The sequence below is a fragment of the Vanacampus margaritifer genome, chromosome 5 (genome assembly GCF_051991255.1).
Source record: "Vanacampus margaritifer isolate UIUO_Vmar chromosome 5, RoL_Vmar_1.0, whole genome shotgun sequence".
Classification (NCBI taxonomy): domain Eukaryota; kingdom Metazoa; phylum Chordata; class Actinopteri; order Syngnathiformes; family Syngnathidae; genus Vanacampus; species Vanacampus margaritifer.
Genome location: NC_135436.1, coordinates 29,982,015 through 29,999,869, shown reverse-complemented (window position 1 = coordinate 29,999,869; position 17,855 = coordinate 29,982,015). Strand labels below are relative to the sequence as shown.

Here is a 17,855-nt window from a genome sequence, read left to right as displayed (position 1 = left end):
ATGGCAATGAATAAATAAAAAGAAAAAAAGGAAAACATTGTTAAAAATTTGGGGCGTCAGGCGATTAAAATTTGTGATCATAATTAATCGCATGACTTCACTAGTTAACTCACAATTAATCACAAATTTTTATATCTGTTCTAAATGTACAATAAAAAAATTCAAGGTTTTCCTACTCTTGTTAACAAAAGTGGAAAAAAAGTTAAACTAATAGAAATAGTTCAAATGAATTTTTAACGTCTATAGTCATCCATGGCAGTGAATGGGTTAAGCATCAGATTGGACGTCCACAAGTTTTTTGTTGTTATTTTATATTGAAAAAAAAATACTTTTACATTATATATGGGAACTGGTTGGCCGATAAAACATACAAAGTACCTTAACTTTGGGCCAGTGGTTCTTACCCTTGTTGGAGGACAGAGGTGGCAAATCCAGGTCCTGGTGCTAGCTAGCTTGCTAGCTAGCTCCCTAGCAGGTAAACGAGTACCATTGGCGCTAGCTAGCTAGCTCCCTAGCTAGCTCCTGTGGTGCATGGCAGCTAGCTAGGTCTAGCATCTGGGGTTAAAACCAAACTGTGGCAGAGTTTTTACTTTTTGGACCTAGATTTGCCATCTGTGGTTAGGTTATTTATTAGCAGTGCATGGGCAAACTTAATAACAATAGTTGACTAGCTGCTTGGCCAAAATAAATGTCTTGTGCCTCCCGTTTTGAAGCCCAAACCCAACAATGTCCCAGAGCGACCATTTTGTGTGAGGAAGTGGCAGCAAACAAGACATCCATCATCATGACAGACAAAACAAATTACAAAGGAAACACAACCTTAATATGTCAGCAGAGCTAATGGTGTCAGGGCGGAGGTAGGGGACGGAGGGAGGGGTTGGGGGTCTACCCAGACACGAGCGCACGGCTCCTTGCTTACAAGCGCATAAAAACACAAAGAAGGCGTGGCCGGCGAGGGGTGATGACTTTTGGATACACACTATTAACGTTGCATTAGAGCAAGATTCATAAATGTCCGTTACAGTGCGGTCCAGAGCTCACAGGTGAGTACCCCCCACCTGCCCCCCCTCCCCACAATGAATGATGCAGTGTGACTCCAGACAATAAAAGTGTAATTACATGCCTCGGGCTTTGGTGGCGGTGCTGGTGCTGGTGACAGGTGGGCAGAAATGAGGAAGAAGGGATTACCTTCACTTTTCATTGAGTTCTGGCAGCGTCACCCCCTGCCCAGAGGTGGTGGGAGAGGGGGGTGGGGGGGGGGGGTCACCTTGGATGAGAGGCCATCATTTTTACCAGTCATTAAACTCCTAATCCAGCCCGGGTGTACACACACACACACTTGATCTCATCTTTCACAGAGACCGTCAACTTCAAATCGCTGCATCAAGCATTTGCCGCAAGACTTGCAACAAAATATAGCAGAGCTCCCTAATACGTGGACTCGGGTCCTGAGCCGAACCCTGATGTCTTCCCAATTGGACCAAAGCCTATTATTAGATTATTTTGAAAAAAATTACAGTCATTTCATTGCAAATTGCTCAACTTTTTTGGGTGATTAGTAGCCCGTGCAACTTGAGTGGGATTTAAAGTAGATTATTTCAAACTGCCCAACTTTTGTGGGGTTTACGGTAGTCACCTTAACTAGCATATTTTAGCCTACATAACTTTCAGATTTTCAACTGCACAATTTATAGGATGTCAACAGGGGTTCATATTTTAACCTGCACAGCATTAGTGGGATTTATGGTAGATTATTTTGCCCTTCTTTTGTGCACAACATTTGGGAATTTTTACAGTCGTCGTATTTTAAACACGTAACTAGAAATGTAACAACTTGACATGACATGGAAATGAATGAGATTGTTGAAAAAAATAGTTTTCATTTACACGCGGCAATTAATTTGACCAATCAGACGATAACATAAATAGCATCTGTAAAACGTCTTCTCGCGCCGCTGAACGGATTGTGTTTGACTTTGGATCTTCTGTTGTGCCATTAAAATTTGCCATCATTTTCTTATTCCCGTGTTATACGTGTCATAAGAAGAAATAATGCTCGGCATATCGAATAATATCCTGCTTTGTTCTACGCCAAAGGCCTCTCGGGTTCATGCAGTACTTTTGACTTGACAGGAAATGATGCTCTCAGAGCCTTTTTGCAGGATATCAGCTGCAAGATGTTTATATGCACGTTACGCCGCATTTGCAAGGCAAAGCTATTACACGTTGTTAGATGGAGAGCCAAATTTTTCTATTTTCTTTCCCCCGGACAGGCGAAGTGAGCATGATGAATCGGACAATAAACACTCAAATGCGGTGCTCGCTGGCTTTAATGCTGATCTGAATATTGCCTGCTGGTGATTACCTGAGAATTCACACTCATGGGCTTTCCAATATGAGCAAATATGTAGGGACCCTGGGTCCGACATTAACGGCGAATGGCCGGCTGGAGTTCACTGATGCTGGCCACCAGTACAGATTCATCAAGAAATGTGATGCCATGAGAAACAAGATTTTTTTTTCTTATATATATATATATATCCATCCATCCATCCATTTTCTTGGCCGCTTTTCCTCACAAGGGTCGCGGGGGTGCTGGAGCCTATCCCAGCTGGCTTCGGGCAGAAGGCGGGGTACACCCTGAACTGGTTGCCAGCCAATACCAGGGCACACAGAGACGAACAGCCACACTCACATTCACACCTAGGGACAATTTGGAGTGTTCAATTAACCTGCCATGCATGTTTTTGGAATGTGGGAGGAAACCGGAGTACCCGGTGAAAACCCACACAAGCACGGGGAGAACATGCAAACTCCACCCAGGAAGGCCGAAGCCCGGACTCGATCTCACGTCCTCTGCACTGAGCGTGTTTGCCTTCCAAGAGGGCTCGCTTGTGGACATGATCCCGTTTTATGCAGAGAAAAAAACAAGTTGCTGCATCAGAGCCTTTCACACAAAACCCAGCAAAGCATGTGTATGGAGTTTGTCCCGCCCTTCTGCAAAAAATCCTGCTTTTTACTGGCAGGATAAAAAAAATAATAATAATAATAATTCCACAAAATTGACCATGGCCAACAATGTTGAAAAAATGTTTTTCTTATTGTAAGAAAAAGATGCAATATGGCAATTGCCTTGAACTGTCGCCGTCTAAATGCAAACACAGAGCGAGGCCCGCACAAAAGAGTAACACTGCCACACTCAAACAAGGCCATTTATTACGCAATAAAGATGGGCTACAGCGATTCTCCAAATGGATAAAAAAAATCCTTTTCAAACACGGATAACAAAAACATTCATTCGTCAGCTCTTGTGGCACACTTTTACATTTCTTAGCGCATTGTTTAGGCCGAAGCAGCAAAGTAGTACAGTTCACGTAGCATTGGAGAATTATGAAATTATGAAAGGATGAAATGACGTCATGACCAACCAATCAATAGCCGTGCCACTCACAAAAGGCACCAAAAACACACAATACAAAGCATTAGTTATTCTTCTGCAACCTTGGCTGAGGTGCTCTCATCTCAGGTATGAACACGAAAGAAAAAGAAAAAAATTGCAGCTGTCACATCACCTCATGGTGTGATACTCGTGTTTTTCAACCCGACGACCGCACTGCAGTTATGTGACGCCGACTACATACGACAAGCACACTTGAGGCTCGCTGCTGACTAAAACTGCAAGAACGCGCTAAAGTCCGAGCCCTTCCGAGCACTTCGGAGTAGGAAAGAAGGCCTCTTGCTTATTGCGGGTGCCAAATCAGGTGGTAAAGATTGGAACCAATCAGTCACACCCTGTCAGTGACTCAGCAGCCTGTTCAGGAGTCTCTTCCAAGACCACCGAGGGACGGCTTGATTTGCTCCGCACCCAATTGTGATCCGCACTCGGTGGGAAAACAAACGAGTTGGATTAAAAACGGAATAAACGACGAAGGCTCTTTATTGTGGCTGTAAAAACAAAGACTTGGAGCATGACTCCATTTTTGCAACGGTCTGACAGAATGGAGGGATTCCACGAACGCTCGTGGTCAACCCAATCACAGCAACTTCCTGATAGCGCGTTCCTAACTGGAACATGACCGATAACGGAGCCGCGATTTTAATCAATCAATCTTAGTAATGAGAATGGGAAGTTAATCCATTGTTACGCATTATTGGACTGCAAATGAAGGTCTTTGGGGTTAATTAACCAGCAGGCTAAGGACAATGTTAATATAAGGCGGCCCTAATGCGGGGCAGGTAATAACACTCTTGGGAACATTCTGCTGCAGATAGCGTCCGAGGAGAACAAAAAGAAGTTTAAGCCTGAAAGTTAGGTTCGACTAGAACTTCCTTTTGGATAACTTTTTGCTGACAGCTGAGACGCTACATGCTCCATTCAGAACAGTAACGACTTGAAAACGTGTTGAAACGAAACAAATGGTGCCCGCCTCTCATTTGATTAAAAGTCAATTGCCCAAATCCACCATTTCCCAAGCCCGTGAAGCAATTAATTTCATCATCGGTGACTGGATGGCGGAATCCTTATTACTCGGCAATGAGCAACGGCTGAGAAGATGATTGGTGACCGGCGCTATTACTTTACTCATCCTTTCACGCGGTCAGACGGCCGGCCGAGGAGGCCGATGACGTGAACGATAACCTTCTGCTATTAAGTTGGCTTCAAAAGTCACAAAAATTGGATCGTATATGAAGTTGCAATCGGCGATGAACGGGCTCTTTTCATGCTGAAACATGATCAAAATTTGATCCCATAGCAAAAAAAGTTCAGCAGTGCACTGGTGAAAAAGTGTGGCCCCCTCCAGCATCAGACAGATTGATTTTTTGAATTTCAAGGGTTGGTCCTTGAGATGTTTTTCGTGCATCCTCGTGCCAATTGCTGATAGAAGAACTCAAGGTCGAATTTTTCTAAATATCCAGGCAATTGCAAGATGACCCAAATGAAGTTTTTCTTCTCCAAGGTGGTCAAATATAACCGCAATTGTTTGTCAGATCTTTCCAGCATGTCATGAAAGCAACCTTTTCCAGCTATTGCAGAAGAAGAAGAAAAATAAGGAAAAAAAAGGGGGGGGGGCCGTGCGGCAATGCAAAATGCATAGGTGGCCTTTGTAGACCTCCATCTTAGCTTTCTCAATCTCTGGCTTCCTATAAATACTGCACTGGCAGGCATCTCACAAGGAAGGCTCATACTGCAGCTCCTGGTGGCAAAAAAAGAAAAGAGAAAGCCAGGGAGAATAAATGTAGTCGTTTTATGTGGCCTTTACACTCGAATTGTTCACCATGCTTGAGGTCATCAAAAAAAAAAGTCGCTTTTGATTGACTAGTGAACGGCCCCCCAAGGTCGGTCTGATGTGGCAACAATGGTAAGAGTGCATGTATTGTGATTTTCCAATATGCTGGAGAGTTATCGTGCCTTCCCACACGGAACATATTAGCTACAAGAAGTGGAACGAGCGCTCCGTAAACAATCACAGTGCAGCTCAGCCTTTGGCAAGTACTGTTGGCAAATGCGTCGAGATAAATGTCAGTGCGTCAAGCGGGAAAAATAAATGAATGCAACGCAACTTGCAGTGGCATTTTAACGGCCCCTCCTGAGCTCTTCTGATGAAGTCAAAGCAAGAACAAATGTCATTTGTTCCTTTCTTCTTTGCTAAAACGAAGGCAGGTTACCACAGCCAACGTCTTTTGGACTGACACTTCACACCAGGGATGTGATTTGACCAAAGTGAAATTATCTGAAAATTTAGCCGGGGGTCTGGGGGCCGCTGGCACTCAGCTAGCCGAAGCCCCCTGGAGCTCATGGGTTTTCCGTGTTTTGAAGTACTTTCAATGCACTCACATGACAAAGAAATAGACAAAACAACAGCATAAATTTTCAATGTATATTGAACTATCCCATATAAAATGGCAGTTTTAGTCAACTCAAAATCAGTCACATTCAAAAACATTGGACTGCCTTTGCTTTTAAAAACTATCACTGAGAATATCATCATATCTAACTCATGTGATTACTAAGTTAACACATAAATAATGTTGAAGAGTTCAAATTTCATGAACAAATAATTGTATCATGACCAAATGAAAAGTAACTCATATTAGAGCATACCACAAATGTCTTTGTTATAGCAGAAGATGTTATCTGTTGGAGTCATGTGCATACACAATGAAATACAAAAAAAAAAAAAAAAAAAATTCGGATTTTTTTTTTTTGGGGGGGGGGGGGATAAAAAAAGCGGAATTCCGCGAATTAGCGGAAAAATCACATCCCTGTTCACACATTCAAACCAGAGAAGGCTAAAAATCATCAGTCAAGCCATTTACATCACTTTCCTTAATCACTTTGCATTGGTTAAAAGTTCACTTTTCCTTAACGGAGCCATTGAATTTGGTTCCAAGGAATTGACTTGAACGCAAATCCCTCAAGCAAAACGGATGCCAGGTTGAGTCGGGCGGCCATGACGAGAAGTCGGCTTTGCGCCGGTGTGTTCCTTGTCCGTGCACTGGAGCATTTTGAGATGCACTCCCGCCTGTGCGCCGGAAGAGGCTGTTGCCTGACACGCCATATTGGACAAGACAGTAACACGGAACATTTAGAGGCGGCCGGCGAGGGTGTAGCGCGGCGGCCGGGCCTCGCCAGCTGCGATAACGATGTATAATTTAATTGAAGGCTGCGCTTTTCTATCCTCCATAGGACTCAAACTGTTCCTCTCTCTCGCCCATGCATTATTCAGGCTAATGGTGACCCTGAAATAGAAAAAAAAAAAAGCTTCTTATCTCTTTAAAGTTTTATCGCAGAGAGCAAAGAGAGGTAAGGCGGTACGCCGAGAGAGCGAATGAGTCAGAGTAGGTTGGGTCGCAGATAAGCTCACTTCCGTTTCCAATTCTAACCACGGTCACGACGTCATTGTCCCGGCAACAGTTGACAAACTCAACCTGGCCGACTGAGAGGATTTTTTTCATGACGAGGTCACGTGTACACGCAGGTGGCAATAGATGGCGCTTTCTTCACTGGCATCGATAATCAATAAATCATTGATGGCATTGACCAAGGCAGAGCGATTGAAGAAATAATCATCAGTCAAGCCATAAACTATCTTCACTACTACTTTACTTTGAATGTGTGAAGTAGGGGGGCCACTTCCATAAAGTCAAAAAGGACGACATATTTTAAAAAAATTATAATTGTTCCCTCGCTATAACACGGTTCACGTTTCACTGCCTTGCTGTTTCGTTGATTTTTTTTTGTGCACTTTTGCATGCATTTTTTTCTTTTTACAGTAATGTGGCTATTTGATCAAATTCATGAAGGTCTGAACATTGAGAATGTTTAAACAAAAGATAAATGTGAGAAAATGTAAATGCCTCGATGAGAAAAGTGTAAGAACTGCGTGCTGAGGGGTTTTCGAGCCTTAAAACATTCATAACCGTTTGAATCATGTTTTTATATTTCCTCTCAAGTCAAGTGTGCTTCTCCGACGCAGGATTGCACCTAAAAGAAATGAATTCATGAAGTACAACTCAACAGATTTCCCCTGTAATATTATTGTGATTGCAAATACACCTGATGATAATTTATGAGAAGTGAACTTTTGCTGACTGATCACAATGGAGGGGAAATTCCTCTGGCCTCGCCCGATCATGTGAATCCTGCTTAAGACGCTCATGTTTAAAAATACCACCATCTAAATTTTTTACGTTGAACCGTGTGCTCCGTCCCTCTCATCATCTCTCATCATGTGTAGGAAGCAAGATGTGGAAAAAGTGAGGGTCTTGTGAGGCGGAGTTGAGCAGCCGCGCATACGTAACGGCTTAAAGACGATCTTCTATGTGTGACGGAGAGCAGCTTGGGTTTCGCCAAGTCAGGAACAAGTTCAAGCTTCAGCGCTGGGTAAAAATACAACAAAACGAGCATGGCGTGCCATATTTGCAGAGCTATATCTAACCTGGCAATTAAAAGACTGGCAATGGGCAGCTCAGTTTGAATTATTTTGTTTTACAGCCTGCGCATGCAATCGCTGGCAATAACTGAAGTTTCTTGGAATGCACACAGTTCATACGTCAATTCAGAGATGGCTAACATGGATGTTAAGCGTTATTTTATGCTGGTTTTCAACATTGAATTGGGGGAGCGGTGATGATACGGCAGAATGGAAATATAGTGAAGGCCCGCATATTTGTGCTTTTGCAATTTACAATTTGCTCATTTAATTCACTGACATTCGGTGTGTTTTGGTGCTCAGTCCACAGTCAGATCCGGTTGAAAAATATTGCTTTTCTTGGTAGCCTGGCAAGCCACACCCATTTTCTTCAAAAAGAAAGTGGGTCTGGACAGGCGGCCAGAGACAGCGATTCGGCTCCGTCCAAAAACAGGACGGCCCAATCAAATTTGTCTATTTGCGTGATGTCGTCACTCTTCAGTCATCAAGTTTTTCCCACAACGTCATCATTCACTAATGTCTCTCTTCGGCTCGTAACCATGTTGGATTTTTACTCCGTCTCCGCAAAAAAAAATGAAAAAAGACTTCCATCGAGTGGCTTTTCTGACATCACATCCGCTCTTTGCTCATTGGTTCACTCCATTGTCTGTTAGCTCAGGTTTGACCCGCCTGAAATGCGATTGATAGGGCGGTTGACCAGACTCACTCTCCGGCAGGAGCGTCACTAAGTTTCATTTTAAGGGGGGGGGCTTAGCCCCAACGACAGGGTTGGGCAAACTGGGTCCTCGAGGGCTGGAGTCCTGCAGGTTTGGGATGTTTCCCTTCTCCAACACAGCTGATATATGATCAGCTCATCAGCAAGGCATGCATAAGCCTGATAACAATCCTGTTGATTGGATTCAGCTTGTGTTGGAAGAGGGAAACCTCCAAAACCTGCAGGACTTCGGCCCTCGAGGACCGAGTTCGCCCGCCTCTGCCCTCTAGTCTGGATTTCCAGGTTATCATCTTGGTGCCAAGTTTGGGTAGGAGATTCATTTTTGTCAAGCCATAGCCTTGTCTAATCACAAAAAATAGCTTTAATGCCATCTTGTGGCATGTGTAGGCAGTTACAAAAATTTTTAGGAGGGCTTCAAATTGAAGGTGAACCTATTATCGACAACTACTTGATTATCAAGTTAATCTATAATTATTTTTGAAAATCAATGAATTGTTTAGATAACCTTTTTTTTTTTTTTGTTGATCAAGTCCACTCTGGATCAGTGGGTAGTGCTGAAGAGCTTTGACCTGTAAACTTGGCCAAATGCTCAGAATTTCCTCTTCTGAAGTCCTCCATGAAAAGAGGGATGATTTTTGTGTTGGATCAAACTAAAACAGTCGCTTCTACTTTGGAAAACAATCAACATTTTTGCCTATTTTCTGACATGTTACGAACCAAACCTCTAACCGAATCATAATTAAATTATGTTTGTGCATTTTCTGAATTTGAAATAATGTCATGTTTATAAATAAAGGGATGGGAATTAAAACTTACGCCAAAATAATCCTGACTCATATAATTGTTAGTTGTAGCCCTGCTTGAAATACTTGCGGATTTTCTCTATTTGTGGCCCGGCTGCGTCCTGATTCCCTGGTGAACAGCAATCAATCAAAGAGAACTGTTAAATTGCTGCTGGTCCACACCATGAGCCGTGTTGCTGATAACAGTGGTGACGTCACTGAGCCACACAACCCGACTGGGTTCAATATTCCCAACTAATATCTTGGAGAAAGATGAGACACTGAATGATGAACTGTACGTTGATGTATAAATATAGCCATGTGAATGCAATCTCCATTTTTGGCGGCGCAGAAGTTATATAACAAATAACTTGGACAAACACTTGGACTGGCACAATATCATTATTTCTGTAGCCTTGAATATCTCCGAGTGGTCCTGCGGTGTTCCCAGGCGAACGGCGACACGCTTTGCTTAATGACAAGCCGATCCTGTTAGTGCCGGCGTATATGCAACGACGCCCACGCATTCTGCCGGCTACATACGACATGTATTTTTCAAGAGGTGTGGGCGTTTGAGAAAGTGATTCTTCTTCGCACGCAAAAGCTTAATTATCACGCCTGTAAGAACAGCAGGCTTCATTTGGGCCTTTCTTGCCCCTTTCGTTTACCAGACAGCAACTTTGTTATTCATCAATTTGCCGGCTTGCAATTACTTCTAGCAACAAGAAAACCCCAAATATCTTCGTGTCAGCAGTTAAAAAAAACTAAACAAGAGCACACAGCACGTCAACACGGCAACAGAGTGTGAGTGATTTTGCCCCCGATCCACAACAGCCCTCACTGTGCCCCCTTTGCCCCCCCGAGACACGAGTCAAAACACATTAATTAAAATTAAAGACACTCATTTCATTTTCCTGTCAGGCTCTTGCCTAATATTCCACCCAATTAGTTTGTACAGCAAGTCAATCCCTCTGGCCAGCTCTCAGCTGTCCTGTTGTGGCCCAAACGCGACGAGGGTATTTACACTTGCATTCCATTTCAAAACAACAAACAGTTCCACAATGTTAAAAGTGGAAGTCAACCTTAAGCATTTTTTGACAATAATATGTTATGTGTGACCTCATTAGTCTACTAAACATGACATTCTGATTAATATTGCACTCCCAATCCAGCCCGTTTTTATCCATCTTAGGGGGCGGCCATTTTGCCACTTGCTGTCAACTAAAGCTGACATCACAGCTCACCTGTTTTTAGAAGCGGAGCTGTGATTGGTTGTTACCTGAGCAACTCTGTCATTTTCACGTCATTTTCTGTCAGTTTTAAGTGGCAAAATGAGATGGATAAAAACAGTTGGATTTTGCTGCCTAAAGCAACACCCTTTTTAAACAGCAGATGGAGGCCTCAAAACTTTTGCGTCGATGCTAAGCTGCCTCCTTTGAATTTGGAGCATTTGATCCTGACCGCCCAATGCTAATGGATGCTAATATTGTTAGCCAACGATAATGTGTCTGCATAGTCTGGCCACGGATCTTCACCAGGCTGAGCTCGAAAGTCCTGCCTTGGTGGAGACACTCTGAAGGCGACGGTATTGGGGGAAAATAATTTTCCAAGCTGACAGACTTTCTGAAAAAGCACCTCACAAAAAGATTGAATTGCTTGTGCAATCTCACAAACAGCCACTGCGGACACAACTATTTGAACATATTTGTTGTACAGTTAAAAAAAAACAAAAAAAAAACAGCGTTACTGCGAGGGAACACAGTTTAATACCCCCATCTAGATTATAGAAATCATTGGTGCTTGTGATTGATGAAAGACTACACAATGAATTCAACTGTACTTGCATGAAATTAATCAGAATCACGCAAAAATGTATTTCCCTCAACCATATTGAAGTTCACTTTTAAGAGCCAACTGTTAAATTTACTCATTTTCTGAATCCCCATAAATTCCCACGGAGTCAGTATTTTGTGTAGCATTTACGAGGGGACCGTTCCTGGCTGTCTTGTCTGTCCCCGTCCCAGGCAAAAACTCAACAAACACGACGATGGCGCCAACAAGGTGACGTGCCGTCCTGAGCGAATCCTCCCAAATGGTCTTCGGCTTTACAAAAACGGATCGTCCAACTCCCCAAATGTCACAGACGATCTTCTGCTCAGCTGTGGGGAGGACGGAGCGCTACCGTTGCACATTTCCTTCCTTCCTGCCTCAGCATGCTGCCGTTTAGTCAAACAAGCTTCTCGCAAGCCCGGCAGCAGGTGGGCTCACCGTGTAGCAAAGTCAATTTCCCCAGATGGGCTAACAGGTAGTCAAGGGGCCGACTTTACGTCTGCAGCAGCGCATCGCGTGGTGATGATATAGGCTGGAAAATGTGCAGGATGTCTGAATAACCCCGTGGGTGGGCAAAGTGAAGTCACGTAATGAGCAGTTACATTATAAAGTTGCATTCATTTAGCCTTATTTTTTTCTTAATTTTTTTTTTTTTTAATGACCTTGTACGACGGCGTATTAGGGCCATGTATGAATATATATATATATATATATATATTATTTTTTATTTATTTATTTTTTTTTTTAGAGGGTGGAGGCAATATTCTGAGGAAAAAAGTCGCCACTTTTTAAAGCGGCAGATTTGCGCGAGAAAAAAGTCAGAAACTTACGAGAAATACACGTAGCGTACTACTGGGATGTTTGTGCCATGGATGGTTTTTTTCTCGCAATTCTGCCACTTTATAAAGTCGCAAATTTGCGAGAAATATTGCCCCCACACTCTAAAAAAATATATATTTGTGCATGGCCCTAACAAGCCGTCGTAACCTGGCACTTCTGCTGTCCCTTTTAATAATCAAATGTGGCCCTTGAACACAAAATTTTGCTCCCCGATGTGTAACAAATGATCCGCCCACTAAATAGAGCAACATTAGTTGCTGTAACGTTAATGGTAAACAGTAAATGTATAAGCTTGCCTTAATTTTTGACTTTCCCACAATTTCCCACGGCATTGCCTCCGTCCGTCAAACATTTAACGTAAACACTCGTGTGTCTGTGACATGCAACGCCACCTCGCCGCAGCACTCGCGTTTACGCGCTCGTATTTTGCATAAGCAACGTTGAAACTTTGTGTTCTGTGTGCATCATTGCCTCGAAATAACAACCGGCGCGTTTTCACTCTGATTGCATCAGCCAAATCCTTTGGTATTCCTTCTTAAAAGCCCCTCGGACTTGAAAGGTGACAGTAAAGTTTATGGTTTCTATCTCCCGGAGAACGGCAGCTGTGATTGTACTCGGCTTTGAGGAGGAATGCGAAGCAATCCAAAAAGCAGTGTGTCATGACTAGAAGGGGGGGGTGGTAAGTACAGCTCCCCGCAGCTATTTTGATCATTTTCCCAATTGAAAACTCACCGCCGGCGCACAATAAAATGTAGCAGACGCAGATTTGGAGCTAAAGAGTGAGAACCGTTCTCCACGTGAAAAGTCAAATAGGAGGTTTACCCCCTAAAGAGACAGCTAAGGCTCAAAAGATTGCGATATAAACTCATTTAGTGCACAATGCCATAAAAAATGGACGAGATAACCAATAGACAAAAGAAAGTAAGTATGTATAAAACCTCAAACGGTTCCGGAGTTACGATGACTTCAAGTCACTCCCCTCTATGACGCACGACTTTCCCCTCCTCCACACATGATTTTTTTTGTATTGCCGAATCGATTTTTTCCTAACACCCCTAGTCTTACTTTTGTGAATATTTTTGAAACATTAATATTGACAAGTTATTTTGTCAAATAAAGCAAAACTGACAAATACTCGGATATTGTTAATTTCTGTCAGTGGTGGGTGGGTGAAGGGGCACCCCAAAGCATTTATGCTTAGGGCACCAAAATGGCTAGCGCCGGCCCTGTGCACTGGTCATGAATATAGAGCCCCAAGTCTCTGGCTCCTCTTTATATTCTGATACCGAATATAAAAAAAAAAAAAGATTGGAAAACTTGCTAAAATGTGCATTAACACTATTATAAAGGATAGCATCGGTAGCTAACCGGATGTTACAAGCTAACAGCACCTACAGGAGGAATGTAATCAGTGTAACTTAAAGACTACTTCAAATGTCGTTTTGTCCCATCGGTTGCTAGTCCGTATAGTAAAGAGTGTTAGCGCATCAAATATCAAACTTTATCTACTGCCTTAAGTGCATTTGTTATTCTTTTTTAGGAAAATTGCAAGAACACCAATGACACTGATCATTTTGGTCCTTACAATGAGCGAGATATTACATTTCGGCACCGCTTCATATCTAGAAATGAGCATATCCATTTCGAGTGATGCTGTGCTGTTATTTGTTTAACTGCGCTCATATATAGAGCTCTTACAGTCTGCTGATGACTGTGGAGGTCACTGCCCTCTATTTCACCAGAGGCCACACTTTGCTGGAGTTTCACACTCTGACTGCCGTCGTCCGCCCTTGGTTTGTGCGCCAAACAGTTCGATTCATCATGGCTAACAACCGCCTAATAATCCGCTCAGTCCTTCAAAGTTTCATCTGGAAAAAAATCAATCAACTCTCGACCTACTTCCTATGTTAATTCTGAGAATTAATGCGGCATATAAACACAAAGTAGGAGGGCAAAACGTGGACATAAAAAAAAAAGAATCTCTTTCGTTAAGCAACATTACGGAGCATGAAATATCAGCGCCAACTCATTAGGGCTGAACTTCAGTGCGTGGCATCTGAGAAGTGCAAGGTGGAGAACGACGGCGGCAGAAGAAGAGCCAAAGTGGCGGGGAATCATTAAATAGACGGTCGTGGCCACTGCGCCTCTTTGAAGACACCCCGAGATCCCGCTGAGCGCTAGCAACGCCGACGGGGCTGCATCTCAGCCTCCTCGCCGAGATTAGACGGTCCCTTTAATCCAACAAAAGGGATTAAATCCTACAAGAGACAGTGAGTGGCGAGCGCTCCCACGGAGGAGAGCTCAGTTGGACTTTGAACCAAAAAGCACAGGTCTTAGATTGTAAGCATCCAAGGGAAACTTCATAGGGTAGCCACGCTGAAAGGCGAAGAAAGTCGTACAAACTGTGACGATACTTGCCACCGTAAACGAAATCGCAGAAACAAAAAAAAATGCCCATGCTTACTAACCAATTTATTGCAAACTAGTTGCTCAAGTACAGCAAACTGCTGACTTAGCCCTCCTATTTCGGTAATATTTCAATAATGCTCCTGGGTCAAATTGACCCCCAGTTTGCTAAATCATCCAAATTAGCCACAAACTAAACAAAAAACAGGCACAATAATCTTACCATTCACTAAATTACTAACCATTTCAATGCAAATAATTACGACAGATTTTATGTACGTGGGTCAATCCAACCTGTGGCGTGTTTCATTATCCAAAAGTGTCAGAAACAACAACAACAAAAATCCCATACGCATTGTTTATCTCTTCATTAAGTCTTATTGCAAAATAGTTGCCAAAGTCCAGCAACGGCTGAAATAACCCTCCTGTTATGTTTGTTTCTCACAAATGGATTTAATGTTCCTACAGTAAATTCTGTAGAGCAAATTTGACTCTATTTAGAGCGGGACCAAACAGACTCAATTTTAAAGTAATATGTACACTTGGAAGAGAGTAAAATAAAGAATTGATTCAAATAAAATAAAAGTCACTCAAGGGTTAAGGAAGGAACTCGCAACCTTCATCTTGGAAAACAGCTGGTCTACTGCCTGAGCCACGCAGCTCCTGCTGGTGTCAGCTGGAATCTTTGTAACTCCATGAGGAGACCAAAAACATCTTTTTGTTCTCCTCTTGGAGATAAGCAAAGAGTAGGAGGGGCATAGTTCAGGTGGTAGTGTGGCAGTCTCCCAAACTGATGGTTGTGAATTCGTTCCTCAACCCTCAAGTGACTTTTATTTATTTATTCTCCAATTCTTTATTTTACCATCTTCCAAGTGTAAATATTACTCTAAAGCTGAATCTATTTGCTCCCACTCTAGACAGAGTCAAATTTACCTTGTACACATACGTCAGTTTGATCCAGGGTGTGTTTAATTTTCCAAATGCAATCAATTTAAAAAAAACACGAAACCGATTTGACCCACAACATAACATGAGGGTTAAGTCACATGAACGTCTGTGGAGGCAATGTCAGCCTTGGTGTCATCAACATCCCACCCGAGACCACCTGGCATCACATCCCTGCCATCTGGGAACCCAAACAACACAGAACAGGAAGCCGTCTCTTACCTCCCTTGTTCCATCTCCCTTTGGTCCGCGCCGGGTAGGTGGCTTCGGGACATCCAGAGAGCACCAGGAGAAACAAAACAAGTTCAAGCGCGGGAAGAAATCCAGACGTGGACCTGGAAAACATGTCCAAGAGTTGCTGGTAGCCCGAGACACTCTCACATGGCTCCTGGAGCGGGAAGCCACGCGCGGGCTGTCATCTGTCACGCCGGTGTCAGCAGTCAGGTCTCCGGCTCGCCCAGCATTGTCCAGCTGCTCGTGTGCGATGCCGCCAGCCGGGGCGGGCTGGTCCTCACTGCTGCTGATGCTGCTTCATCCCCGCCTCGGCGAGAGGAGCGCTGGGCGAACGGATGGTAACGCGCAGCCTGCCACGCCACGACGCCACGCTCGGCGCAGTGCATCGGAACCCGCGCACGCTCACACGCACGCTCACGCACACGCCCACCCAGCCACCCGCCGCTCTCTCTCCACCGCTCTGTGTCGCGCAATGCCGCCGCTGTGGATGCCGACGCTGCTGCTGCTGCTGCTGCTGGAATATTCTCCCTCCTCTATCACTCCGAGGGGAATTCATTCCACAGCACTCAGGCTTCAGCTGTGAGAGGTGCGAGCGTTATCCACCTTCTGCACTCGAGAAAGGAAGGGTGGGGAACCTGGGAAACACAAAAAAAGAGGGGAGGACTCAGGGGACTAAAGGTTGACGTCCTGGCTAAAATACTCATGTTCGGATTTGTGTTGACGACCTTGACCGGCAGTGTCAACTGGATCCCCCCCGCCGGAGGTGTAAGGATTAAGTTTAATCGGAGGCGAGTAGGAAGAGAAACGAGAGAAGGTGAAAAAGCCAAGAGGCAATCTGATGTGATTATACGAGAAAGTATTTGTCTCCAAACAGGTCAGCTTTTGTAAACGACAAACATTCTGACGGTTGACGGTGAGCTGCCCAACAGAATCCCTCAGAATTAACTTGCGCAGTGTCGTCACAAAATTAACCATGAAAAAAAACGTAATCAAAGGTAGCCTGTGCAAATTTGTCAGTTCAGAAGCGCGTATCAAACCGGTAGTCCTTGGAATTTATCAGTAGCCAAGATGTAGCTCAGTTTGAAAATGTTGGCAAACCCTGCCTACCCTAACAAACGCTGTTCCCTGAAACCAAATGCTAAACAATTTCTTCAGCATTTAAATGCAAGCATCCCCCGTCCACTAAATCCTAACCCAAGCAGTTCCTTATCCACAGTCCTAAACTTAACCATCCTTATTTGTTAACCTTTTACCAAACCCCTAAAACGAACAATTCCTCAATCGCCTCTCATACTAAACCCCTCGCCAGGTGACAATTCCCTTTACCCTAACATGTTAACCAACTCTCAAATTCTAGAAATGACTGTTGGGAAAGTCAGTGAACCGATAGGGGTGTCCGAGGACCAAAGGTTAGCCCGGCAAAAAGTTCGCATTCATACTTGTGTTGATGACCTTTGATGGGCAGGAGTGTCGACTGTTAGCACCCTTTGGCGGTGTAAAGATTAAATGCGGCTACAGGTGAGAAGGCTCATGAACAGGAGAAGGCGGTGAAGGAGCCAAACTGGATCAATTTGTGAGGATAGAGGAATGAGTGCCATTTGCTTTGGCAGCCCAAAGTTTACTAAACGGTGCCAAATGGGAACAAAAATAAAAAGAATGACATTGAAAACCAGCATGGTTAACTACAGTGGAACCTCTAACATCACACACAATTGCTTAATTGTCTATCTGCTAACGGTTAGCAGATATTGTGACTTGTGAATTTTTCAGGTTTATCAGCTAGCCTCAGTACCCGATAACCCCATACCGCCGACCTCTGAGGGTCAAACACGATCCATTATCCCCTCCTAACCTCCAAACGCAAACACCTTATCCCCTAACCCTGCTCCCTTACAGACCGATATCCCCTAATACTAACAGACCTCTTAATCCCCAATCTTAATCCTCAAACACCAACCTTTATCCTCTACACCAAAACCCAAGCAACCACTTATTCCTGACCCTAACAGTCACATATGCTCTAATCCCAACCGCTCGAATGCTAGTCGATATGCATTTTACTCAAATTCTTTACAAAGTCGAATTCATAAAACCTTGACAAACTGTGAGTCACATTTGTACATTCCTAAAGGTTATACATGAGTATACAATATCATTACTTTCTTTACC

At 43.6% G+C, this 17,855-nt stretch overlaps 1 protein-coding gene across 12 annotated transcripts in view; it reads right to left on the bottom strand.

Moving 5' to 3' along the window:
* robo2 (roundabout, axon guidance receptor, homolog 2 (Drosophila)) overlaps window positions 1–17,855 on the bottom strand; it is a 342,596-nt gene that overhangs the window by 313,770 nt on the left and 10,971 nt on the right. For all 12 annotated transcript variants that reach the window (XM_077565197.1, XM_077565205.1, XM_077565200.1 and 9 more), the window contains exon 2: window positions 15,675–16,321. In XM_077565197.1, the coding sequence (XP_077421323.1) occupies window positions 15,675–15,798 (124 nt within the window). In that variant the 5' untranslated portion in view covers window positions 15,799–16,321. The remainder of the gene's footprint in view (window positions 1–15,674; window positions 16,322–17,855) is intronic.